We start from the raw sequence: 27,695 nt of genomic DNA on the forward strand, positions 1-27,695 counted from the left end.
CGATTCAAGTTGTTGTACGCTGGGAAGGCTCACCGAAATCATATGGTTTTGAAATGGTGTTTTTCTGAACTGCTTTGCATTCGTTTATCCAGTTGTATTTCTGGAAAAATGTTGTATTGTGATTTCAAGGTGAGTTTCATGATGTTTGTATTTTTGATTCATTCTTGGGATGTGGGCGTCACTGGCCAGGCCAGCATTTATTACCCATCCTAATTCTTTCGAGAAGGTGGTGGTGAGCTGCCTTCTTGAACCGCTGCAGTCCATGTGAGGTAGGTACACCCACAGTGCTGTTAGGAAGGGAGTTCCAGGATTTTGACCCAGTGACAGTGAAGGAACGGCGATATAGTTCCAAGTCAGGATGGTGTGTGACTTGAAGGGGAACTTGCAGGTGGTGGTGTTCCCATGCATCTGCTGCCCTTGTCCTTCTAGTTGGTAGAGGTTGCAGGTTTGGAAGGTGCTGTCTAAGGAGCCTTGGTGCATTGCTGCAGTGCATCTTGTAGATGGTACACACTGCTGCCACTGTGCGTCAGTGGTGGAGGGAGTGAATGTTTGTGGATGGGATGCCAATCAAGTGGGCTGCTTTGTCCTGGATGATGTCAAGCTTCTAGAGTGTTGTTGGAGCTGAACCCATCCAGGCAAGTTGGGAGTATTCCATCACACTCCTGACTTGTGCCTTGTAGATGGAGGACAGGCTTTGGGGAGTCAGGAGGAGTGTTCCCTCTAAGTTGTCCATATGCACGGCCACTCCGCAATCGGGAATGTGCTGTGCAGGAAACACAAGCAACCTTCCCTTTAAGATGCTGGCCGCATGTCAATCTTAAAGGGACAGTACAATACAACAAGCCAGCCATGGACAGCAAGAAGGTGTTACAGGGAACAATGGCCAGGAGGTGAGTTACTCACCATAGAATACCCACCCTCTGACCTGCTCTTATAGCCGCAGTATTTATGTGGCTGTTGCACAGGCGTTTCCGTGTCGTCAGTCCGTTCAGTTCTGTCAGCCTGTTGGACAGTTTCCTAAAAACGCTTCATGTTATCAAATAGCCTGTCTCTGAAAGTAAAGCACAAAACAATTCCGAACACAGTTGCCTCAATTCTTCGCCTGGTCCCTCAGGGCAGAACATTAGGGGAGAGAAGGCTGAGGAGTGACCTTCTAGAGGTCTTTTAAGAGTATGAAGGTGTTTAATAAGGTAGATGTAAGAAAGATTTTTTCACTTGTAGGGGAGACCAGAACTAGGGGTCATAAATATAAGATAGTCACTAATAAATCCAATCGGGAATTAGGAGAAACTTCTTGACCCAGAGAGTGGTGAGAATGTGGAACTCGCTACCACAGGGAGTGGTTGAGGGGAATAGCAGAGAGACATTTAAGGGGAAGCTGGACAAACACATGAGGGAGAAAGGAATAGCAGGATATGTTGATGGAGGGAGATGAAGCGGGATGGTAGGGGGCTCTTGTGGAGAAGACACACTGACTTGGACCTGATGGGCCGAATGGTCTGTTTCTGTGCTGTACGTTCAATGGCCTCGCGTGTGACAGCTAGCAGGACACTCGCTGGGATGTTTTCAGTCCAAGTATTTGTCCGAGTATTTGCTGTGGGTAGATTTCATGCGCAAGCTGTGCGAGAGCCTCTTACAACTGCCCCTGCTTGATGCCAGCAGTGATCTATATATGGCAGAGAGAGGGGGAGAGGTTTAGGCAGGGAATTGCAGACATTAGGGCCCAGGCAGCTGAAGGCAGGGCCACCAATGATTAAAATCGGGGTTGCTCAAGAGGCCAGAATTGGAGGAGCACAGAGATCTTGGAGGGTTGTGTGGCTGGGAGGAGATGACAGAGATTGGGAATGTCGAGACCCTGGAGGGATTTGAACAGGCGGATGGGAATTTTCAAATGGAGGCTTTGCCGGAATGGGAGCCAATGTAGGGCGATGAGCACAGGGGTGATGGGTTAGTGGGACTTGGCACGAGTTAGGACACAGGCAGCAGAGTTTTGAATGAGCTGAAGTGCACTCTGTAGGGGTCAGTCACAAAGGTGTCTTTTATAATGTATTAAGTGCACCAGCTATTTCATGCAGCTCAATAAGTGCTGATTTAAAAAGCTTTTTGATTTCAGTTAAAGTCAGGCCTTTGTGCCTGTCAGTCAGCTGTTCACACCTGGTTAAAATGTGATTACCTTTGTGGTGAGGTTCTGGATGTAGCTGAACAAGCCGAAGAGGCAGTTGATGAATGGAGATTGCCAGTTTTTAAAAAGAAATGTCAATTATTTTGCATTTTTGGTTTTACCCTCACTGTAAAAAGAGGGAAAGTCACATGAACACCAACATGCTGCTGTACGCGATGAGGATTCTACTAAAATTCCCACTGCCTCCCACTCACGTGGAGCATTCTCTGCAGTAATTCAGCAACTGCCCCAATTGCCTTCAACCCTCGACTCTTATCGAGAAGTTTCGCCCAGGAGTTTCCCCCCAGTGTCCTGGGACCAATACAATATTTGTCCTGCATCCAGATGATCCATCTGGTCATTATCACATTGCTGTTTGTGGAATCTTGCTGTGCGCATTTTGGGACATCCTGAAGTTATGATAGGCGCTATAGAAATGCACGTCTTTGTTTTTACTTTACCATTTCTCTTCCTCGTTTCCTGCTCTTTACTGTCCATCTGATCTTCCCATTTCCTGGCGATTACAGTTAGTGTCAGTCAGGATGGTTAATTACTATCAGTTTGGTGCTAATTGTTTTCAGGTGCTGGGATATTAACTGGGACTGGTCTGTACAGGAGCAGGTTAAATGAGGGGTTTTGTTGGAGGTACATGATATGCAATAAGCGTCTCTGTGTGAACGAGGTTGCAGTAGTCTATCTTTAGCCACTTGACGCTCCGGGTTTGGATAGGGGTCCCCTCCACTCAGCTCGCGTCCTTGCAGAACAAGCACTCATTCTGCCGAGCTGCTTTCCGGAATCCTTTCTTATATATTGGATTTTAACCGGCTATTCCTCCCCCAGCGCCTATTGAGATAATCATAGAGATGATAAAATGAAAGTGTTAACACTGCATTAGATTTACAGCACCAAGCCATTGCTCAGGCTCCTCCCTCCCGGGTCTTGTAAACAGTTCCAGGGTGTTTGAAATCAGATTCTGGGAGTGAGCTGCTGGAAGTTTCGTGCAGTCCTGCTCCTGATCCCACTTTGCGAACCCCAGCTCGAGTGCAGGATTGAACTCATCTGCGATGGTGCCTGCAGTTGAATATCCCTCAATGGGTTCACGTGGAAAAGAAAGATTTGCATTTACAGAGCGCCTTTCACAACCTCAAGAAATCCCAAAGAACTTCACAGAAAATTTGTAATCACTGATGTAACATCGGAAATGTGGCAGCCACGCTAAACACAGCAAGATCCCATAAAAAGCAATGTGATGGTGGCCAGATAATTTTTTTTTCCAGTGATGTCGGTTAAGGGATGAATATTGACCAGGACACCAGGGAAAATCCTCTGCTGTTCTTCAAAATGGTGCCATGGGATAATTTGCATCAGCATCAGCATGGCTGTGGAGGATACTCCGCTCGGAACCTGGGCTGGGACTGGGACTCGGGGGGGCCATGGGGTTCTGGCAAGTGATGCAGTCTCCGTATGTCGCTCATAAACAAGGGGAGGCCGTTCAGCCTCTCGCCATCCAATGAGATAATGGTTGATCTAAGACCTAATTGCCCATACCCGCTTTTACTCTATAATCCCTTAACATCTTTTGGTTAACAAAAATCAATCAATCTCAGATTTAAAATTAACAATTGATCCAGCATCATTTGTCGTTTGTAGAAAAGAGTTCCAAACTACCAGCTTGCAGGGCCATTAGTGGGAAAGTCCCCCAGTTTACAGGAGGGAATTTTGTTTCTTCACTGATGGGCAGCAAGAGTTAACCACAGCCAATTGCAGCTTTTTGAAATGCCCTCAGGAATGATCATTAGCATTGTTCTCCTTTGGCAATTCCCCTATCTGATTGGCCCACGCTCGCCCAATGATTTATTAGCCCAGTACAGAAGAAAGCTGGGCCCAAGATTAAAATCAGATCAAAGAGGAGCCTGTTCATTGAGGCCGTGCCCAGACCATCAGACTGCACGGACACTGTGTGTAGCCTGAGTATACCTAACAGCTTGTATTTATATAGCACCTATAACTTCCCAAGATGCTTCACAGCAACATTATGTGGGAGGCCGCTGAGAGTTACGAGAGGCTTGACCGCGCTTTGCAAACTTCATTGGTTGATATGACTAGCAACAAGTTTAGTTTCACTCCTTAAGGGCAGCACAGTGGCGCAGTGGTTAGCACCGCAGCCTCACAGCTCCAGCGACCCGGGTTCAATTCCGGGTACTGCCTGTGTGGAGTTTGCAAGTTCTCCCTGTGTCTGCGTGGGTTTCCTCCGGGTGCTCCGGTTTCCTCCCACATGCCAAAGGCTTGCAGGTTGATAGGTAAATTGGCCATTAGAAATTGCCCCTAGTATAGGTAGGTGGTAGGGAAAATATAGGGACAGGTGGGGATGTGGTAGGAATATGGGATTAGTGTAGGATTAGTATAAATGGGTGGTTGATGGTCGGCACAGACTCGGTGGGCCGAAGGGCCTGTTTCAGTGCTGTATCTCTAAACTAAACTCCACTGAGATCATCTATTTAACAATCAGCATTGTTTACAAAATCAGCACTCACTGGCATCTGTGCAACCAGTAATCCAGCTCCCCCAAAACCCACAACTCGGCTCTGAGCCCCAAAATACTTCCCCAGACAGCTCAATCCAATGGCTCCTGATCTCAAACAGTACCAGCCAACAGCCCTGTTGGGAGCATTGAATAATACTGGGCTCGTGAATCTCCTGTAGCTCAGTGCTTTGATCCAGTGGTAATCCCCAGGGCCCTGTTGGTTATCGAGAGGAATGGAACTTGACGTTCCTCTATTAAGATGTGTTTAAACCTTGAGCAGACAGCTCTCGGCCTCTGACAGTGAATCGATTCACTTTCTTGCAGTGTGTGTGAGAGGAAGGTGATCGTGTGGGGCTTGACATTTTGACATTCTGCAGCTGGTGATTTATTGTTGCTGTTTGTGTTTCTCTGACAGTAGACGGAGCCCCACGGAGCAAGAGGCGCTGTGTTCTGGAGCGAAAGCAGCCTTACAGCGGGGACGAGTGGTACTCAGGACCTGACAGTGAGGATGAGGATAAAGCTGGAGTGACTGCTCACAGTGAGTGAGACTGAAGGAGCAGTTTCCGTAGACGCCTTGGGAAAACCAAACACTTTTAACTAACAATTCACTAAAATTCTGCTTTTCTCATTTCTAAATTTCGTCTCTTTAAAGGAATAGAAGGAGTCTGTTCCACCATTTAATTAGATCATGTTTGATCTGAATCTTAACCCCACTTCCCCACTGTACCCCTCAATCCCTTTCCCTGACAAAAATCAATCAACCTCAGTTTTCAAATTTCCAACAGACCGCCAGCCTCAACGGCATTTTGGGGGAGAGAGTTCCGGATTTCCACTCGCCTTTGTGTGAAGTGCTTCCTGGGCAGCCCGGCTGTAATTTTGAGGTGAACGTGGATTTCTGGCGACTGATTCCTTCATCCTGAAGCTTTTACTTTTCAGCTTGCCCAAAGCTTCATTCACCTCTCCCCGTCGCCCTCTCTCCTGCAAATGCCCTAATCATGTGATCTCTCCCCCTCCACCTTCTCCCCGGTCACTCTCTCTGCTGCCTTCCCCAAGCGGAGGCAGAGCAAGGAATCGGGATAATGGGGGGGAAGAGGGAGTTACAGGGGTTGGATTTACCAGTGTGCAGCACCATCTGGTGGCCACTAGCTACCCAGTCACTGATGGTGCTGGAAACTCACTGCCTCGGCACAGCCTCCCTCCCTCCCTCTCACTCCCCCTCTCACTCCCCCTCTCACTCCCCCTCTCTCTCCCCCGCTCTCTCCCCCGCTCTCTCCCCCGCTCTCTCCCCCGCTCTCTCCCCCGCTCTCTCCCCCGCTCTCTCCCCCTCGCACTCCCCCTCTCTCTGCCCCCCCCTCTCTCTGCCCCCCCCCTCTCTCTGCCCCCCCTCTCTCTGCCCCCCCCTCTCTCTGCCCCCCCCTCTCTCTGCCCCCCCCTCTCTCTGCCCCCCCCTCTCTCTGCCCCCCCCCTCTCTGCCGCCCCCCCTCTCTCTGCCGCCCCCCCTCTCTCTGCCGCCCCCCCTCTCTCTGCCGCCCCCCCCCTCTCTGCCGCCCGCCCCCCCCCTCTCTGCCGCCCGCCCCCCCCCCCTCTCTGCCGCCCCCCCCCTCTCTGCCGCCCCCCCCCTCTCTGCCGCCCCCCCCCTCTCTGCCGCCCCCCCCCCTCTCTCTCCAGCCCTGTGGGTGGGGAATGTGTGAGAGGATTCCTGACTGAGTCACATTGATGGGAACTGTCTTTGTTTTCTTTCCACAGATTGTAATGTTGTGGAGTCTGCTCTCTCGGGGGCTGTTCAGCCCTCTCCCGGTTCGAACCCCCTCCCAACAGTCACCGACAGCGCTCCTTCCAATATTCCACGCAATCCGGTGGGGGGACCCTGCCTGCGATCAGACAGCGGCATTCCCAGGAACCCCAACAAACCGCCCTCACAGTTTGTTTACGTCTTCACAACGAATCTGGCCAACATGTGAGTATGTGAATTAAAAACAGAAAGTGACGGAAATACTCAGCAGGTCTGGCAGCATCTGTGGAGAGAGAAGCAGAGTTAACGTTTCAGGTCTGTGACCCTTCATCAGAACTGGAAGAAGTTCGAGATGTGACAGATTTTAAGCAAGTACAGGGGCCCATAAATATAAGATAGTCAACAATAAATGCAATAGAGAATTCAGGAGAAATTCCTTTACCCAGAGAGTGGAGAATGTGGAACTCGCTACCACAGGGAGTAGTTGAGGTGACTAATATATAAGGGGAAGCTAGATAAACACATGAGGAAGAAAGGAATAGAAGGATATGGTGATAGGGTGAGATGAAGTCAGGTGGCAGGAGGCTCGTGTGGAGCCTAAGCACCGGCACGGAACTAATGGGCCGAATGGCCTGGTCCTGTGCTATAGACCCTTTGTAATTGTAAAACAAAAGGGAAAGTCTGTGATCGGGCAGGAGAGAGCGTACAAAAGTGATAGTACGAGGCAGAAAGGGATGGTAATCAGACAAGGAAAGTAACAAAAGATGATTGTAAATTGTGACAGCAGAATAAACGAGGGGAAGGAAGCATGAAAAATCTGACAGAAGAGGCTCCGAGGGCCTGTGACTGTGGTGGAGAAAGATGGCAGACTCCAGGGGTGGAGACTACCCTGCCATCCGTGTACTGCTAGAAGATCCCCGATTTTCCTCCACTTCCTAGGGCTCTGGTGCGGCTGTCCTTAACTCTGCAGTTGCTTAACAGATGTTCGTCTCTAATATCTGGGATTTTGGGGGCCTGGGTTAGGGGGAGGTGCGCAAGTGTTTGGAGGTGAGGGTGCAGGTTTGGAGGGAGGGGCACAGTGTTTGAACGGGGTGTGAGTCCATCAGAGCTCCTGGTTGGATTGAATTTTGTGTTTAATGGCAGGGCTGCCGAGGCTGTGATCCAGGGCCAAGCAGACTCGATCGTCGCCTACCACACGCACAATGTGCCTCGCACAAAACTAGAACAAGCGTACGATCCAAAGGTTAGTGACAATCCAACATAAACTTGCTTTTATATAGCACCTTAAACAAACATCGTAAGGAGCTTCACAGAGACGCAACCAGACAAAACCGAGTGTGGGTACAGCGTGAGGTCTTTCAGCCCCTCCTGCCCGCTCCTCCATTCAGTTATATCACGGCTGATCTGAACCTCAGCCCCATTTGCCCACCTTCGCTCCACTTTCATTGATGCCCTTTGCCCCAACAAAAATCTATGGATCTCAGTTACAAAATTTTCATCTGACCCCTGGTATCTGTTGTGTGTGGGGGGGATGGGGGGATGGTGGGGGGAGGGGTGGCGGTCCCTCATTTCCACTGCCCTTGGTGTAGAAAGAGACCGTCAAAGGCTGCCCCAGGCAGCTGGACCATTGAGGAGAGGCATTGCTGGAGGTTGGTGTGGTCAGCCAGGTCGAAGGCTGCAGAGAGGTCGAGGAGAGGTCACGGCTTCAGGGAATACTGTTGTGATTATCGAGAGGGCTGTTCTGGTTCGAGGACTCAAAGAGGAAGAGGGTTGGAGATGAGGCGGTAGTCTGTAAGGACAAAGGGAGTTTGGGGTTGTTACAGTCAAGTGAGGAGGGGTCGAAGGGCTTCCCCCTTTTCCCTCTCCTTGTTGGACAACAACAGGTTTATTTCTCTCTTAAAGTGAATGTACTGACCAATTCACTAGGTGTTTAATTACTTACTTGCTATGATCATAACAAGAACCATTCGGACAGGTTTTCTTGGGTTAACAAAGAATAAGGTTAAATTTATTGTACCTAAATCGAACTAATAAAATAATAAACAACGCACCAACTTTCACTCTCACATACACTCAAATAGTTACCGAGTTGAGTTAGGGTCCATAAAAAAAGGTATACAGTCTGTGGGCTGAGAGATTCAGCTGGCTTCTAGCTGAATTCAGTGGTCCTGAGGCTTTTAGTTTGAAGAGGTAGATGACTGGCTCGATGAGTCTCTTGGAGACAGCGATGCGGATGAGGTCCTCAAACGGAGTTTCTGATTGTAGCCGGAGTATGCAAAGGTAGTCAGTCAACAGCAGAATTTGAAAACTTTCAAGCTGGAATGGAAAGTGTGAGGAGCCCCCACTTAGGGTCTGCTCGTGTCAGAGTCCAGTTGCTTCTCCTCTGCTGCAGAGAAAACATCAACTTAAAACCGCAGATGGGAAGGGGCTTGTCACATGACAGCCACTCAGTCATTCAAACATAGCATTTAGCAGTATTTCTCTGCTTGCTGAGAGAACAGGTAGTTCCTTTAAACTTCTTGACCTTGGCTCTTGCTGTGAAATTAGCCTACATTTTGTCTCCCTCCTCACTGTCCTTTGCAGTATAGGATACAAACTAGCAAACTAGGTGATCATCTTAAGCTGAAAGGATGACTTTGCTGGCAACTTGTCTTTTTAAAAATGTCTTTAAAAAAATGTAGGTCTCCAGCCAGTAGAACAAAGAAAATTATCATTCAACAAAACACCTTGGTGTAACAGGATGGGTTTATTTGATCAGGAGGTTGGTGACAGCTGATTCACGTGGGAGTAATTTCCAAACTGTGGTGTTGATCCTGCACAGTTTGAGGAGCCTCTGGTAATCACTGCCAGGAGCTGATGACCAGTTCCGACCCTGTTATTGAGGAGTTAGCTTAGATCAGAGAGGGGCAAGTTCTCACACGCCAATCCCCCCCACCCAGAAAGTTAGAGATTCCATGAGCGCTGAACGGTTCCAAGTTGTCGAGGTCCTGTTTCCAATAAATGTTGAATATCAGTAGATTGTACTCTCACCTCTGATTCACAATGTGGTGGGTTCAAGCCCCACTCTAGAGATTTGAGTGCAAAAGCCAGGCCGACACTCCCAGTGCAGTCCTGAGGGAGTGCTGCACTGTCAGACACTGGTATTATGTTAACCCGGGATTTTGTGCACCTGTTATTTGCATTTGAGGAGGGCTGAGTGCAGATGAGATAGTTTAAAATGTGGTGCCAGAACTGGGGAATAATCTCTTCTCTTTCTCTCACCAACAGGCCTCTGTTGCCCCTCAGAAAGGATCTGGACTTCAAGAGCAGCTGTCCCTCAACACCCCTCCGGCACGCACTCCCCAGCCCCAGCAGCAGGGCCTACAATCACAGGAGGGGGCAGCTGGAGCAGAACCCATGCACTCGGACATCGGTCCTAAATCGATGGAGAGCAATGGTGGAGCTGGTACCCAGTCGGGGAACAGTCACCCCAACATTGGCAACACAGCCAGCAACCCAATGCCAGGGGTTCCGGTTGGAGATCCGGCCAATGGAGGAAGTGGGGAGGCCAGCAATCCAAATGGGAATGGATCGTTGGTCATGAACCTGCACCCCAACACTGAAGGGTTGTCCAAAGAGCAGTTGGAACACCGAGAGCGTTCCTTACAGACTCTGAGGGACATTGAAAGGCTCTTGTTACGCAGCAGCGAGAGTGAGTTTTCCATGAAAAGTAACTGTGGTCCCAATGGGCAAGGGGATGGACAACAGGTGATGAGGAAGACAGAGGAATCTTTACAGTCTGTGATTTCCCAGACACAGACTCTGCCTGGAGTTGAGGGGGCAAATATGGAGCATGAGCCAATGCATCATCAGGAGTTAATGCAACATGACCCAATGGGACAGCAGGTTGGCATGATGTTGAATGCAGTTAGCCAAGAGAATCTGACTCCGGAGCAGATAGCCTGGAGGAAACTTCAGGAAGACTTTTATGAAGAGAAAAGGAGGAAACAGGAACAAGCTGTGGTTCAACAAAGGACAATGCAAGAAATAATGATGCAGAGGCCAATGGGGGGGATGATGGTGAGAGGACCACCCCCTCCCTACCACAGCAAGGCTGGAGACCAGTGGCCATCAGGAATGGGAAACAGGTTCACAAACCCCATGGAGGTTTCCGATTCTATGCAACCCCGAGGGACCGCCCCCTTCTCTGGGCCCCGGTTTCCCAGCAATCAGATGCAGAGGGTTAGTGGATACGGAGGAATGCAGAATATCCCAATGGAGGCTTTGGGGGCCATGAATCCAATGCAGCGACCCGTGCGGCCTGGAATGGCCTGGCCCGATGACATCTCACCCATGGCTGGGGGAGGGAGCTTCCCTCAGGGAGGCATGCCGTTTCATCCTGGCCAGGGAGATCCCGAGAGGTTTATGAACCCTCGGGCCAGGGAAGAATTGTTGAGGCAGCAGTTGATGGAAAAGAGGTCGATGGGGATGCAACGCCCACTGAATCTGAGCAACACCAGCAGCATGGGCGGCATGACTCCGGGGATGGAGATGGAGCGAATGATACAGGCGCAGAGACAGATGGAGCCAGGAGCCATCTCGGGGATGTTTCCTGGCCAGTTGCCTGGAGATAATGTAAATGCAAACCCAATGGGATTGGACTATGGGTCAAGGGGTATGTTGAGCCCACCCCTGGGGCAGGCGGGACCCATGCGCGATATGGACACATCAATGGGACCTGGAAATGTCAACATGAACATGAATGTCAATATGAACATGAACATGAATCTCAATGTCCAGATGACTCCCCAGCAGCAGATGATGATGTCACAGAAAATGAGGGCACAGGAAATGATGTCACATCAGGTTTTGACCGCAGAAGAGATAGCAAGAGTGAGAGCGCAAAATGGCAACGTGATGATGGGCGAACCTCAGAAAATGTTGACTCAGTCACAGTTCCCAAATCACGGGCAACAGGGTTTTCCAGGTGGTCAAGGACAGTATTCCAGTATGTCTCAGGAAGTCAATAACATGGGGAATCCTGGGGAGATGTTTAGTCCTGAACAAGGCCCCATGCCGATAACTAGCATGAGTGGCACAGCCAGACTGAGCCACATGCAAATGGCTCCGACTTCAAATCAATCCAGCAACCACAGTAATGTGGTCACAATGCTTCCAGGGGCCCAAAGAGGACTAGGCCGCAGGCCCTCTGACCTCACCATCAACATCAGTCAGATGAACTCTCCTGGCATGGGTCACCTAAAGTCACCGACCATCAGCCAAGTTCACTCTCCTCTGGTCAGTTCTCCATCTGCCAATCTCAAGTCTCCTCAGACTCCATCTCAACTGGCGAGCTTGACCTCCGCCAGTGCCTCGGGTCCCATCAAGTCTCCCCAGGTCTTGAGCTCCTCACTTCCTGTCCGCTCTCCAGCCAGCTCCCCCAGTCGGCTGAAGTCACCGTCAATGTCCGTCGCCTCTCCTGGATGGACCTCCTCTCCCAAGACCACCCTCCCAAGCCCCGTAATCAGCCAGGGCAAACAGGCTATGGGCCTGAACTCTTCTGCCCCGATGGGAAACATCGAGCAAGGTGAGGAAAGGGGCGTATCTTTTTGGCAGTCATTGAGTAACATTGTGTATCACCCAGAAATCAAACCCAGTCCGCAGCTCTGTACAAAAACAAAATGCTGCAGATGCTGAAAATCTGAAATAAAAACTGAAAATGCAGGAAATACTCAGCAGCTGTGCAGAGAGAATCAGAGTTAACGTTTCAGGTCGATAAACTTTCATTAGAAGAGTTTTATACATTTTGCCAATTTATTCTCCTGAATTCCCTATTGGATTTATTAGTGACAAACTTACATTTATGGCCGCAAGTTTTGGTATCCCTCTCAAACATTTTCTCTACAGCAACCCTACAAATTCTCTTGTAATTTTCTCCATCAGGTTGCTGGTTCTCATTTGAGGTGTGCATGTGAAGTGGGACTGTTCTCATTGCTGCTGCTGCTCTCGGGGACCAGGACTTTGCTCTGTCAGTTTATGGCTGTGCCCACTAGATGGTGCCACCTCCCACTCTCTGTCCGCAGTCCATGTCCTGAGTCTCAGACCAGCCCAGCAGACGTCCACTTACCCACCCTTAACTTGGGGCGACCCGGCCCGAACCCGGATACGTGTGTCAGGTTCAGGCCGGGTCTGGTCTGTATTCTGTGTACAGCATTCGGGGCTCGGCTCAGGTCGTGCTGGACTGTACTGTTTTGATTTGTTTCGTGTTGTTTTCGTTTTTAATCTACGATTTTTTTTCTGTTTCAGTAATGTGTTATTTTTGGGTCAGATCGGGCATTTAAAAAAAATTAAAGGACTTGGGCCGGGGTCGGGTTTTAATTTTATGCCCGAGCCAGGCTTTACCCATCCTCGAGGATTGTCGTGGACGATCTGACAGCAAACGTACGAGAGAATTTGGGTTTTCCTTCGTTGATTCATTATAAAAATAATCGACAGTGGGAAGCTCGCTGTGAGACACTTCCTCGTTTCAACTCCCCAGTGAGGAAACCAGATAACAGGCACCCGGGGAAGGGGGGGGAACCGATAACAGGCACCCGGGGAAGGGGGGGGAACCGATAACAGGCACCCGGGGAAGGGGGGGAAACCGATAACAGGCACCCGGGGAAGGGGGGGAAACCGATAACAGGCACCCGGGGAAGGGGGGACACAGATAACAGGCACCCGGGGAAGGGGGGACACAGATAACAGGCACCCGGGGAAGGGGGAAACAGATAACAGGCACCCGGGGAAGGGGGAAACAGATAACAGGCACCCGGGGAAGGGGGAAACATAACAGGCACCCGGGAAAGGGGGAAACAGATAACAGGCACCCAGGGGTATCAGCCACGGGAGCAGAAGAGGCCGAGAATCCTGTTGCAGCTGCTTCCCCATCCTGTCCTGTATAACAATCTTCAGAAGTTGCTGGATTGGGAACAGACACAGAAAACGGATTTGCAATGGCTACACAACACTTCCCCCCCCGCCCCCCCAGACCCAGCCTGCATCCTGCCCCCTCCAACCCTGCACCCCCAGCCTGCAACCCATCCAACTCCACCCTCCACCACCGATCCAGCCCAGTCTCCACTTTGCATTCCCCCCATCTCCAGGCCCAGGAAAAAGACCAATCGTAGGACCCTTCCTCCTCCTCTCCCACCTCCCCCCCCACCCCTCTCCCTCTACCACCCACTTTCCCACACCCCCTTCTCCCACCAGCCCAGGAGCACTTGGTATGACGCCCCCCCCCCCCCCACCCAATCCGCTGCGGCACTGAGACTAGCTAACTCAGAGTGGCCCCATGTCATTCAGACTCAGTGCTGCCTCCCCAAGACTGTTGTTGGTTTCGAATCTCACTGATTTTGTTTCTCTAATTTTAGGACGGGCAGTGTATTTATTTTTGACAATGTGACTGTATGCAGAAAATGTCATCGCTGCTTTCTTCTCCCATAAAACTCAGGGATGGTTACACATTGTTAAACTTCACACAGCTCTGCCTGTATGAATAGCTCCAGACCCCATTAAATCGGCTCGGATTCGTCTCACTCAGGCAATTCCTGTTCTTGATTTACCCCTGTTTATTTCACGATTCTTTAATAGTGTAAATATTCTGGATCCCCAGTCACTAACTGACAAATTGCCCAGGGACCAGTGAGAGTCAGTGAGTGTGGAACTGTACCCCAGTGAGAGTCAGTGAGTGTGGAACTGTACCCCAGTGAGAGTCAGTGCGTGTGGAACTGTACCCCAGTGAGAGTCAGTGAGTGTGGAACTGTACCCCAGTGAGAGTCAGTGTGTGTGGAACTGTATCCCAGTGAGAGTCAGTGTGTGTGGAACCTGTACCCCAGTGAGAGTCAGTGTGTGTGGAACTGTACCCCAGTGAGAGTCAGTGAGTGTGGAACTGTACCCCAGTGAGAGTCAGTGCGTGTGGAACTGTACCCCAGTGAGAGTCAGTGCGTGTGGAACTGTACCCCAGTGAGAGTCAGTGCGTGTGGGACCGGTACGCCAGTGAACAAAGAGCAGTACAGCACAGGAACAGGCCATTCGGCCCTCCAAGCCTGCGCCGATCTTGATGCCTGCCTAAACTAAAACCTTCTGCACTTCCGGTGACCGTATCCCTCTATTCCCGTCCTATTCATGTATTTGTCAAGATGCCTCTTAAACGTCGCTATCGTACCTGCTTCCACCCACCTCCCCCGGCAGCAAGTTCCAGGCACTCACCACCCTCTGTGTAAAGAACTTGCCGCGCATGTCCCCTCTAAACTTTGCCCCTCTCACCTTAAACCTATGTCCCCTAGTAACTGACTCTTCCACCCTGGGAAAAAGCTTCTGACTATCCACTCTGTCCATGCTGCTCATAACTTTGTAAACCTCTATCATGTCGCCCCTCCACCTCCGTCGTTCCAGTGAAAACAATCCGAGTTTTTCCAACCTCTCCTCATAGCTAATGCCCTCCAGACCAGGCAACATCCTGGTAAACCTCTTCTGTACCCTCTCCAAAGCCTCCACATCCTTCTGGTAGTGTGGCGACCAGAATTGCACGCAATATTCTAAGTGTGGCCTAACTAAAGTTCTGTACAGCTGCAGCATGACTTGCCAATTTTTATACTCTATGCCCCGACCGATGAAGGCAAGCATGCCGTATGCCTTCTTGACTACCTTATCCACCTGCGTTACCACTTTCAGTGACCTGTGGACTTGTACGCCCAGATCTCTCTGCCTGTCAATATTCCTAAGCGTTCTGCCATTTACTGTATACTTCCCACCTGCATTCTTTTGGGCCTCCTTATCTCGAGAGACAATGGATACGCGCCTGGAGGTGGTCAGTGGTTTGTGAAGCAGTGCCTGGAGTGGCTATAAAGGCCAATTCTAGAGTGACAGGCTCTTCCACAGGTGCTGCAGAGAAATTTGTTTGTCGGGACTGTTGCACAGTTGGCTCTCCCCTTGCGCCTCTGTCTTTTTTCCTGCCAACTACTAAGTCTCTTCGACTCGCCACATTTTAGCCCTGTCTTTATGGTTGCCAGCCAGCTCTGGCGAACGCTGGCAACTGACTCCCATGACTTGTGATCAATGTCACAGGATTTCATGTCGCGTTTGCAGACGTCTTTAAAGCGGAGACATGGACGGCCGGTGGGTCTGATACCAGTGGCGAGCTCGCTGTACAATGCGTCCTTGGGGATCCTGCTATCTTCCATGCAGCTCACATGGCCAAGCCATCTCAAGCGCCGCTGACTCAGTAGTGTGTACAAGCTGGGGATGTTGGCCGCCTCGAGGACTTCTGTGTTGGAGATACGGTCCTGCCACCTGATGCCAAGTATTCTCCGGAGGCAGCGAAGATGGAATGAATTGAGACGTCGCTCTTGGCTGGCATACGTTGTCCAGGCCTCGCTGCCATAGAGCAAGGTACTGAGGACACAGGCCTGATACACTCGGACTTTTGTGTTCCGTGTCAGTGCGCCATTTTCCCACATTCTCTTGGCCAGTCTGGACATAGCAGTGGAAGCCTTACCCATGCGCTTGTTGATTTCTGCATCTAGAGACAGGTTACTGGTGATAGTTGAGCCTAGGTAGGTGAACTCTTGAACCACTTCCAGAGCGTGGTCGCCAATATTGATGGATGGAGCATTTCTGACGTCCTGCCCCATGATGTTCGTTTTCTTGAGGCTGATGGTTAGGCCAAATTCATTGCAGGCAGCCGCAAACCTGTCGATGAGACTCTGCAGGCACTCTTCAGTGTGAGATGTTAAAGCAGCATCGTCAGCAAAGAGGAGTTCCCTGATGAGGACTTTCCGTACTTTGGACTTCGCTCTTCAACGGGCAAGGTTGAACAACCTGCCCCCTGATCTTGTGTGGAGGAAAATTCCTTCTTCAGAGGACTTGAACGCATGTGAAAGCAGCAGGGAGAAGAAAATCCCAAATAGTGTGGGTGCGAGAACACAGCCCTGTTTCACGCCACTCAGGATAGGAAAGGGCTCCTGATGAGGAGCCACCATGTTGAATTGTGCCTTTCATATTGTCATGGAATGAGGTGATGATACTTAGTAGCTTTGGTGGACATCCGATCTTTTCTAGTAGTCCTTCCAAAATGCATTACCTCACATTTGTCCGGATTAAGCTCCATCTGCCATTTCTCCGCCCAAGTCTCCAACCGATCTATATCCTGCTGTATCCTCTGACAATCCTCATCACTATCCGCAACTCCACCAACCTTTGTGTCGTCCGCAAACTTACTAATCAGACCAGCTACATTTTCCTCCAAATCATTTATATATACCACAAAGAGCAAAGGTCCCAGCACTGATCCCTGCGGAACACCACTAGTCACAGCCCTCCATTCAGAAAAGCACCCTTCCACTGCTACCCTCTGTCTTCTATGACTGAGCCACTTCTGTATCCATCTTGCCAGCTCACCTCTGATCCCGTGTGACTTCACCTTTTATACCAGTCTGCTATGAGGGACTTTGTCAAAGGCTTTACTGAAGTCCATATAGATAACATCCACTGCCGTTCCTTCATCAATCATCTTTGTCACTGCCTCAAAAAACTCAATCAAATTAGTGAGACAAATCAAATTAGTGACGGTCAGTGTGTGTGGAACTGTATCCCAGGGAGAGTCAGTGCGTGTGGAACCTGTACCCCAGTGAGAGTTAGTGCTTTAAGGGGGGATGGGGATAACAATTGTAGCAATACTTGCCTAGTCCTGTACTCCAATCCCCTTGCAATAAAGGCCAACATGCCATTTGCCTTCCTAATTTCTTCTTGTACCTGCATGTTAACTTTCTGCATTCCTTGTACGAGCACACCCAAGTCTCTTTGAACATCAACACTTACAAGTTGCACACCTTTTAAGAAATATTCTGCTTTTCTATTCTTATAATCCAAGTGCATAACTTCAAATTTCCCTGCATTATACTCCATCTGCCATCTTGTTGCCCACTCACTTACCTGTCTATATCTCTGCACTCTCTCTGTGTCCTCCCCACAGCTTACCTTTCCACCTAACTTTGTATCATCAGCAAACTTAGATACATTACTCTCTGTCCCTTCATCTAAGTCATTGATATAGATTGTAAATAGCTGGGGCCCCAGCACAGATACTTGCGGCACTCCACTATTCACTGCCTGCCAACTTGAAAACGCCCCATTTATGCCCACTCTTTGCTTCCTGTCTGTTAACCAATCCTCTATCCACACTAATATATTACCCCCAACTCCATGATTCCTTATCTTGCCAATTAACCTTTTGTGTGGCACCTTATTAAGAGCCTTTTGGAAATCCAGGTATACTACATCTACTGGTTCCCCTTTATCTACCCGACTAGTTTCATCCTCAAAAAACTCTAATAAATTTTTCAAACAGGATTTCTCTTCTGTAAAACCATGTTGACTTGTTCTAATCATACAAAAGATACAGGAGAGAGTACCTGGTGATCTGCTCCCTCCATGTTATTTAATTTTGTCTAGTGGGTCGGGGCAATCATTATAACTTTTTTTTGTCTTCTCTCCTAACTCTCCAGGCCCAATTGCCTCTGCGTCACGCGCTGGCACCGCCCTACCTTACAACTCACCCGAATCAACGCCTTCCAAGAATCCACTCTCGCTCATGATGTCGCAGATGTCCAAGTACGCCATGCCAAGCTCCACCCCGCTTTATCATGACGCCATTAAAACCATCGCCACCTCTGACGATGAGCTGATCCCAGAGCGGTCAATGGCGATGATCCAATCCGCAAGTGTCCCCGGTAAGTGAGCTTGAGGCTGTGAAATATTTGCATTTATATAGCACCTTTCACCACGTCCCAAAGCGCTTTACAGCCAATGAACTGTGTTTTGAAGTACAGTCAGTGTTGTAATGTAGGAAACCCGGCAGCCAATTTGTGCACAGCAAGCTCCCACAAACAGGCAAACACAAATTGGATCTCCAGTCACTAATTGACAAATTGCCCACGGTGCAGTGAGAGTTCCTGTGTGTGGGAGCTTGCTGTGCACAATTGGCTGCCAGCTTTCCTACATTACGACAGTGACTACACTTCAAAGCACAGTTCTTTGTCTGTAAGGGGCTTTGGGACTTCCCAAGGTAGTAAACGATGCTATATAAATGCAACAATGACCGGATAATCTGTTTCTTAGTGATGTTGATTGAGTGGTAAATACTGAATCCTGGTCACTGGAGAGAACTCTGTAATTCTTTGAAATAGTTCCGTGGGATCTTCGATTTTGAGATCTTTTAATCGCTCCACCATTGGTGGCCATGCCTTCAGCTGCTTAGGTCCCAAGTTCTGGAATTCCCTTCATAGACCTCTCCGCCTCCTTTAAGACATTCCAGAAAACCAAATTCTCCTATGTGGCTCAGTGTCGGTTTTTGTTAAGGCTCCTTGAAATGTCTTGGAATATTTTTACAACGTTTCAGGCACTATAGCAGTGCAGCTTGTTGTTGAGATTCTCGGTATGTGGAATGTTGCTTAAGACTCACGATTCTTCCATTTGCTCTGCAGGACTGAGCGGGAGCCAGAATCCACAGATGGGGCACCTGGTATCACAAAGCGGCCCTGGATCAGCACCTGCCAACAGCCCCCTGGCAATGAGCATGGTGGGGCAGCCCCTGTCCCATGAACCCCCAGCCCCCATGATGCCGTCCCCCAGCTTGATGGGGCCCAACGTCCCGTTGCACGAGGGGCACGGTCCTGGAATGGCCGTGCAGAGCCCCATGATGGTGCACCCCTCCCAGGACTCGCTGGGGCAACCGTGCGGCCCATTGTCTGGTAATGGCCCTCAGACACTACCTCAGAACCCCATGGTCCTCCAGCGGATGCAGCACCAGTCCCACAATGCCCTGCAGTCTCCAGGCTCTGGGTTGCAGCAAGTGTACCCCCCGGGCATGGCCATGCCACACGATGAGGGCGTTGCATCACATGGGGTCCCTGCTGGATCAGGCCCCCCTCAGCAGCAGCAACAACAACCCCCTCCTCCGCATCTGATGGTCAAGAACACATCAAGCCGATCCGGAGGAGACAGCTACCAGCTCTCGGGAGTGGCTTCAGTCCTCAACGACCCAGAACTTCAGGACGTGATTCGACCCTCGGCCAGTGGGATCCCAGAGTTCAATCTCTCGCGCATCATTCCATCAGAGAGGCCCAGCAGCACCCTCCAGTATTTCCCCAAGGCTGACTCCCAAGTGTCAAAAGCTCCGTCTTCCAACCCTCACCTCATGAACCTTCAGAGCATGATGTTAGAGCAAGCTCCCCCCAGCAGATCCAGCCTTCCAGGACAGCAGCAGCAGCAGGTGCAAAGGGGCCTGAGCATGCACATTTTCCACCCGGGTCAGGTACCGGGACCCATGATGGGAAGGACAGGCATGCCGACCCAACACGGCATGATGGGGAACAGCCTGCACCAGGTTCTCATGTCTCCACAGCAACAGAACATGATGCTGCAAGCCAAGCAGAGAAGCCTCTCGCTGTCAGGAGAGATGTACGGACAAGCTGGACACATGCTGCCTCCACAGGTGGGTGTACTGGGAACACCGCCCCACCAGAGCATCATGTTTCCTCAGCAGTTAAGACAGAGGAGTATGTCTTTAGATGCACCCATCACCTTTGTCCCAGGACCTGGAAACGCTGCCAACTTGCCATTCTAATGTCTCCTCTTTTCGTACAATTTAGATTTATGCAAGTTGAGAAGCAACAGTGATGAGTGAGGGGAATAAAAGTAATTTTATTACAAAAAATGAGGCCAGAAACCAAGGAGACGAAGAGTTTATACCAAGACAGGGGCAGGGTTGTTGGGGGTGGGGGGAGGGGGTGGGGAAGAGTCAACAAAATATTTTTTAACAGAGTGAGCTCGGCCGAAAGACTTCCAGACATTTGTGTTTTCAATTTTGTTTTGTTTTTTTTTCTCTCTCTCTCGCTCTCTCTCGTTTGGTTTCCTCACCGCTGTCGTGCAAAGGGATTTATTATTGCTGTATATATTCTGCCTCAGTCTGTGATTTGTTTTTACGGTTCCTGTAACTCTGTGTTTTCGCTAGAGAACCATCTAGAACTGTGACAGAGAAATTGCCGGAAGGAGACCCTCTTCCAAAACAGAAGGTCGCAGTCCAGAAGGTTCATAACAGGTTTCTGAGATGCAATTTTCAGGGTCAGCAGTGGCTCCAGTTGTGGGGTCATAGTTCACTGCCCCACGCCCTGCCCTGCCCCTCGCCTGTTGGGATCAATCATTGTGGTTTAGTGAAGAAGCTGTGCTCACAATGACATGGACCTGTAACAGATTGTGTCCTGGTGTCACCTGGTCCCTGTTGCTTTCTGTTTCGCAGAGACTGGAATGGGGATCAGGCAGTAAGAGGGTAGGGGTGTGAGGGTGTTTGGTAAACAGCCCTATGGAATGGGGAGGGTGTTATTGTGTAAACTGTGACCCAGGCGTAGTCCTCTCTGATCACTGATGTTTGAATGTTGACATACACACGACACGTGTGGGTCATTCAGCAATGCAGTGTCAGCTCAGTTACTGAGGGCAGTGCTAATAATGCAATGATTTTTAATACCAGGGCAGCTAAAGCTGACCAGGGTTTTGGGATAGTTTGGATCGGGGACTTTGTGATATGCAGTTTTCTCTGGTACTTATTTCACTTTTAATTCTGTTATTTCTCCTCTTCACCTCTCAGCCCCTCCTGAGTGCAGCATTGGCACAGAGAATGGGTCCCTTACTGTTGGGTGTTTGCAACAGCTGCAAGGTCAGACTGTTCTGGTCCAGTGTTGCCCCACACTGTCCAACATTGAGTACAAATTGTGACCTTTGCTCTCTACCCATCGTTAGCCGGGGGACAGTTGAGCTTCGATAATCTGGCTGGTTGTAGATACCCGTCTCTAAAGGATTGATGGTTGAGGGTTAACTCATGGTTGTTAGACCACTTTTAGTGCAATAGCTGTCTACACAGAGTCACCCACTGCCTGTTCCTGAGAGTCGAGGATGTGACATTAAAGTCACCCCAGAGCTGGGCATTTGTGCCCTGTTTCCGTGGGTCCCTCTCACTGCAGATGTTTAATGCTCTGGTCTAGCTGCAGCTTCCAAACTGCAGTCTGGACACGAGGGTACAAGTGGGAATGTTAATGTGTGTTAACCTAACTCAACTGTCGGGAAGCCCCTGGGATCAGGCTTTATTCCCAGCCGGAAATTACTCCCTACAAACTTCAACCGAAAGTAAAATTGGGCAGATGTAAAACCGCCATTGCTCCCGATCCCTCAGTCTCCTGAAGGGCGGGTTAGGTTAAATCACACCCATTCTCTTCCCCCTCCCCAGGGATCAGGATAAACTCGATTACAAATGATCTAATAGATCAGAAATGGGAGTTCTGTTGCTCTGCACACTGGCGGGTGATGCTGGGGGTCTTTGGCATTCAGAGTAACCCAGGTGAAACTGCACTAATGTCTGGGTCAGGAAGGCCTGAGGAATTGCCAAGTCGCGAGCAGTTTGCCGCTCGCCCGTGGGTACACTGGGATTGCTGGGGGGGGTGGGGTGGCGGAGGAGGGGGAGGCAGGGTAAATGTTAACCCACTGATGGGGTTTTACTGGAAATGTGGATGGTATGGGATGTGATCCCAATACACCTGCACGAATCCTGCAATATGGGTAACACAAGGGGAGGATTTATGAGTCAGTGAATCAGGTGGCCCAGAATTATCAATCAATTGATTAATTGGGGGGTGGGGACTGCAGCCCCTGCTGACGTCCTCCACCCCCCCCCCCCCCCCCCCCACATCCAAACCCTGCTCCTTATCCCAGCCTGAGATATCTGTCCAGCTCTGGTCCTGACAGGGATTTTATGACCTCAGTCTGAGACATTCATTTGCAGTTGGGACGGTTCATTGTGGGAGGGCGGGAGGGTCTGGGTCGGGGGAGTCTCCCAGAGGAAAGTCTTGGGAGAGTTTCAGGGGGTCCAGTGGGGGAAGGGTCTCTCTGACAGATTTAACTGCCACAGTCCTTCATTTGAAACTATTTTTTTTTTGCACATTTCGGTGCAGAGGCTGGTTTTGTTTCTTTGTTTATATAATACAGACATTCATAAAATAAATCAGATTATAAAAAACTGATTTTGTAAGAAAAAAATTTTTATTGAGAAGAAAGTGCTGTTGGCGTTTCTGACTGATTGCACGATGCCTGGAACCAGACGTAAGAATCGAACATGAGGAAACTCAGCAGGGTGGGGGGAATGAAAGAACCCCGGGGGAAACTCATGAGGGGCAATAAGGAAACTTTTAGGGGGGTCACAGTAATGTCACAATCCTGCCTCCACTGCATCCTAACGGAGTTACTTTATCTCCCCCACTATTCCTTTCCCGGTCCAGGAGGTGACTCCTCACCTCACTCAGCCTACCCTTCCTCCTAGACTTTCAAAACTCAAGCTTGATGTCATTTGACCACTCCTTCACGAGTATACTCAACTTCTCTCTTACTCCTTCCAACTTGTTGCTCTCCAGCATTGTAGTCCCTCACCCAGCTCAAAAATTTCCTGACCTCCAGGTGAGGTGGTCCGACCTTGCTCAGCACAATCCTGGCTGCATTAAATGTACTCGAGTGAATTCACTCCTATCACCTCTGCCCATGCCACACAGCCAGGTGCATCTCGCTCTTTTATTCTCACTACTGTGTCCTTTCCCGGTATTCATCAATACCCGGCTGGAGAGGGGAGAAAGCAGGAGATACGGCTGGTTACCCTCACCCCGGTTTATGTTCCGATTGGGACGACATCCCTGAATGTGAGCAGCAGGTGTTATGGGCCGGGGAGAGGGCACCGTGGCTGGGGCAGGAGTGGTAGCATCTGCCTCTAGTCAGAAAGTCCAAAGACTTGAGCTCAAAATTCAGGTCGGGATTCCCTGTGCAGTACTGAGGGAGTGTTGCATTATCGGAAGTGCCAACTTTCAGATAGGATGTTAAACCGAGGCCCTAGTCTGTCTCCTCAGGTGGATGTAGAAGATCCCATGGCACTATTGGAAGAAGAGGAGGGGAGTTCTCCCCGGTGTCCCGGCCAATATTTATCCCTCAACCAACATCACAAAAAACAGATCATTGTATTGCTTTTTGTGGGACCTGTCTGTCCACAAGTTGGCTAGTGTGTTCCCCACATTACAACATGCACTTTGGGACGTCTTGAGTTTGGGAAAGGTGCTAGAGAAATACAAGTCTTTCTTGCCAGCAGCTGGTATGCCCCAGCACTGGCAGAGGCCATGGTGCAGGTTAGGTTGCTCTGCTCAATTGGGAGTGGGCATGTATGCCACAGGGAGCGAGTGGTGAGAAAATAAGCCGAACACTCAACTGATTGATCAAGTGTCATCAGATTTACAGCACAGAAACAGGCCATTCGGCCCAACTGGTCTGTGCTAGTATTTCTGCTCCACGTGAGCTTCCTCCCAACCCCTCCTCTTCATCCCTATCAACATATCCTTCTGTTCCTTTCTCACTTGTATTTATCCAGTTTCCCCTTAAATACATCTATATTACTCACCTCAACTACTCCACAAGGGAGGGAATTCCACATTCTCATCGCTCTCTGGATGAAGAAGTTTCTCCTGAATTCCAGATTGAATTTATTTGTGATTAACATATTTATGAACCTAGTTCTGGTCTTCCCCCACAAGTGGAAACACCACCTTTACATCTACCCTATTGAAACCTTTCATAATCTTGAAGACCTCTATCAACTCACCTCTCAGTCTTGTCTTTTCTAGAGAAAAGATCCCCAGCCTGTTCAATCTTTTCTGATGGGTATAACTTCTCAATTCTGGAATTATTCTAGAAAATCTTTGCACCTTCTCTTGCGCCTCTGTGTTCTTTTTATAATATGGAAACCGAGTACTCCAAGTGTGATCTAACCAAGGACCGGTACGAGTTTAACATAACTTCTCTGTTTTTCAATTCTATTCTTCTAGAAATGAACTCCAGTGCTTAGTTTTTTTTTTAATAACCTTATTAAGCTACCAGTCCATTTTTAATGATTTGTGTATCTGTACCCCAAGATCCACGATTTAGACTCTAATTTTCCAAAGAGGATGTGACATCCTCTTCCCATCAAAATGTATCACCTCGCATCATTGATTATAGAAGTTCATTTGAAAATTATGTGCCCATTCTGCAAGTTTATTAATGTTTTGTGTTTTGTTTTCATGTCGTTAGTTTTTACATATACCCTGATGATACCGAGCTGTGCCTCACCACCATCTCTCTCGACTCCTCCACTGTCGCTGAATTGTTAGACTGCTTATCCAACACCAGTACTGGATGAACAGAAATTTTCTCCAATTAATTATTGGGAAGACTCGATCCATTGTTTTCAGTCGTCACTACAAACTCTGCTTGCTGGCTATCAACTCCATCCCTCTCCCTGGCAACTGTCTGTGGCTGAACCAGACGGTTCACAACCTTGGTGTTACATTTGACCCTGAGACGAGCTTCCAACATATGCACACCATCACTATTTCCACGTCTGTAACATCGCCCAACTCCCCTGTCTCAGCTCATCTGCTGAAACCCTCATCTATGCCTTTGATACCTTTCAACTTGACTATTCCAACGCAGTCCTTGCCGCCCTCCCACATTCTACCCTCTCTAAACTTGATGTCATCCAAAACTCTGCTACCTGTGTCCTTCCTCCTACCAAGTCCCAGTCATCTGTCACCCATGGACCCACACTAGCTCCCAGTTAAGTTACACCTCAATCTCTGTAACTTGCTCCAGCCCACGATACTCTGATATCTGAGCTCTAATTCTGGCCTCTTGATTTTAATCGCTCCACCATTGGCGGCTGTGCCTTCAACTGCCCGGGCCCTAAGTTCTGGAATTTCCTCCCTAAGCCTCTCTACCTCACTTTCCTCCTTTAAGATGCTCCTTAAAACCTACCTCTTTGAGCAAGCTTTTGGCCATCTGCGCTAATATTTCCGTATGTGGCTCGATGAAAAATTTTCCTTTTATAATGCTCCTGTGAGGTGTCTTTGGATGTTTTATGTTAAAGCACTATATAAATGCAATTTGTAGTTGTTGCAGTCTTCCTCTATGTAAGCTAAATCCCCCAATTTGGGGGATCTATAAATTTTGAAATTGTGTTTCTGTTCCCCGAGTCCAGATCATTTAAGTAAATGGTGAACAACATTGGTGGCAGCACCAATCCTTGTGGAATGCTGCTAGTCGCCATTTGCCAGTCTGAGTAGCTACCTTTAACCCATACGCTTGGTTTTGTAGCCTGCTTGTTATCCATTCTGCTGCTTGCTCCCGACTCTACATGTTCTGACCTTAGTCGCAATGCAATACCTTATTGAAAGCATTTTGAAAATCCAAATATATTATGTCTACTGCATTATCCTTATCTACCCTTTCTGTTACTACTTCAAAGAATTCCGTATGATTGGTCAGGCATGATCTTCCCCTTTGAAATCCGTGCTGACTACTCTTTATTGTATTCAGTTGCAAGATGTTTTTCTATTACGTCTTTGAGAAAGGATTCCATTATCTTTCCTCCTACTGCCATTAAGCTGTCAGCGGGCTTGGAGTTGTAGGAAAATGAATAATTGGTACCCACAAAGCACGATGTGAGTCATTGTGGTGTGCGTGTGCAGGGGAATGTAGGCGCATGTTTCCAAATCTAAGAAAAGAGATTTTGAAACTACTTTTGTACTTCTATCACCAAGATAATGTGTAGTGGTAATATGCCCAAGGGCAGGTCCTCTGCTCATTTCTCCACACCTCACGGTTCTGCACTTTATTCTTCAGTTGCTGACAGGAGCCTCCCTGTTTTAACTTCCATTAGAAATTGGAAGAAGTACATCCCATTTCCCCACTTTTCCTCCATATCCCAAAATCCCCTTACCCAACAAAAATCCATCAATCTCCGGTTTAAATTTTTCAATTGATCCCCAGCCTCAACAGCTTTTTGTGGGGGAAGAGAATTCCAGATTTTCACTCGCCTTTTTGTGAAGAAGTGCTTCCTGACATCACCCCGAATGGCCTGGCTCGAATTTAAGATTCTGCCCCCTGTTTCGGGACTCCCCCCACCAGAGGAAATAGTTTCTCTGTCGACCCTCTCAGATCCTTTAATCATAAATGCTTCAATGAGATCATCACTTAATCTTCTATATTCATGGCAATACAAGCAAAATTCATCCAACCTTTTAAGTTCTGGTAAATCTGCACTGCACCCCCTCCAAGACCAATATATCCTTCCTGTGTTGTGGTGCCCAGAACTGAGCACAGTTACTCCCAACAGGTTTTGATCAAGGCTCTATGCAACTGAAGCATGAGTTCCTCACTTTGTAATCCACCCCCTTGAGATAAATGAAAACATTCTATTAGCCTTTTTGTACCTGTGATTATATCCCACCATATAGCGCAGGGTCTCCCAGACTGGGTCTGTGCCCTTTGTGGGCAATGAGAAGAGGAAGATAGTTTCCGGCTCCATTCTGGTTTTCTTGGGAGACGGTCAAGTGCAAGTGTATATGAGGCAGGGAGAGTCAGTGGGAGTATGTGTGAGGTGTGAATGAGAAGTCTGGCTGGTGGGTGTGGTGTGTGTGGTAGGTGTAGGTGGATGGTGGGTGGCGGGTGCGAGTGGGCGGGTCGATGTGGGTGGCCAGGTGTGGGTGGGTGGTGTTGGAGTGGTATATGGGATGAATGTATAAATTAATCCACATTCGCAATGGGTTACAGGTCAATCTGGTTATTGGGTCTCTGATACCAGACTTAGCCACAGACACTGAGCACTTGAAAGGTAGGAACACAAGTTTAGAAAGCTGTAAAAAAGAAGCATTGGGATCCAAGTTTACCTTCATAGGGCATCAAGTACAAAAGCCAAGAGATAATGCTCGAATCATTCTTTTGTTTGGATGTCAAGGCCACAGAGAGATGCCATAAGATGACCTCAGCGATGAAACGCTCCAGTTACGAGGAGAGACGGGAGCTACTGGGGCTTTTTTCATAAGAGCAGAGAAGATTAAAAAATTGGATGGCAGTGTTAAAAAGCTGACAAGTTGTGTCCATTAATCAATGATCCAGTGAGGATAAATTTAAAATCATCTCCAAAAAGAATGGAAGGAGGGAGGTTCTGGAATTTTGGTTCGCACAAAAGGTTGGGACACGGAATGTCCAATCAGAAACAGTAGGGGAAGTGGGATTCAGAGTTGAAGTGGGATTAAGGGGAAAGATGATTTAGAGAGAATTTATGTCATGTAAAATTTTGGGGTTCTGTTTCATCGGGAAACGCAAAACAATATTAATATGCTAATGAAAGCTCCCAA

The 27,695-nt window shown here is 48.9% G+C and overlaps 1 protein-coding gene across 7 annotated transcripts in view; it reads left to right on the plus strand.

Annotated features, from left to right (window-relative positions):
• The window catches only part of bcl9l (bcl9 like), a 150,571-nt gene extending 123,657 nt beyond the window's left edge, over positions 1-26,914 (plus strand). For 4 of the 7 annotated variants that reach the window (XM_068054143.1, XM_068054142.1, XM_068054144.1 and 1 more), the window contains exons 5-10: positions 5,101-5,223; positions 6,432-6,642; positions 7,561-7,660; positions 9,685-11,983; positions 17,943-18,167; positions 18,921-24,572. In XM_068054143.1, the coding sequence (XP_067910244.1) occupies positions 5,101-5,223; positions 6,432-6,642; positions 7,561-7,660; positions 9,685-11,983; positions 17,943-18,167; positions 18,921-20,062 (4,100 nt within the window). In that variant the 3' untranslated portion in view covers positions 20,063-24,572. The other 3 variants (XM_068054147.1, XM_068054146.1, XM_068054148.1) reach the window with 3 other exon arrangements.
• Positions 26,915-27,695: the final 781 nt, after the last annotated feature.

The sequence above is a fragment of the Heterodontus francisci genome, chromosome 22, assembly GCF_036365525.1.
Source record: "Heterodontus francisci isolate sHetFra1 chromosome 22, sHetFra1.hap1, whole genome shotgun sequence".
In the NCBI taxonomy this organism is placed as follows: domain Eukaryota; kingdom Metazoa; phylum Chordata; class Chondrichthyes; order Heterodontiformes; family Heterodontidae; genus Heterodontus; species Heterodontus francisci.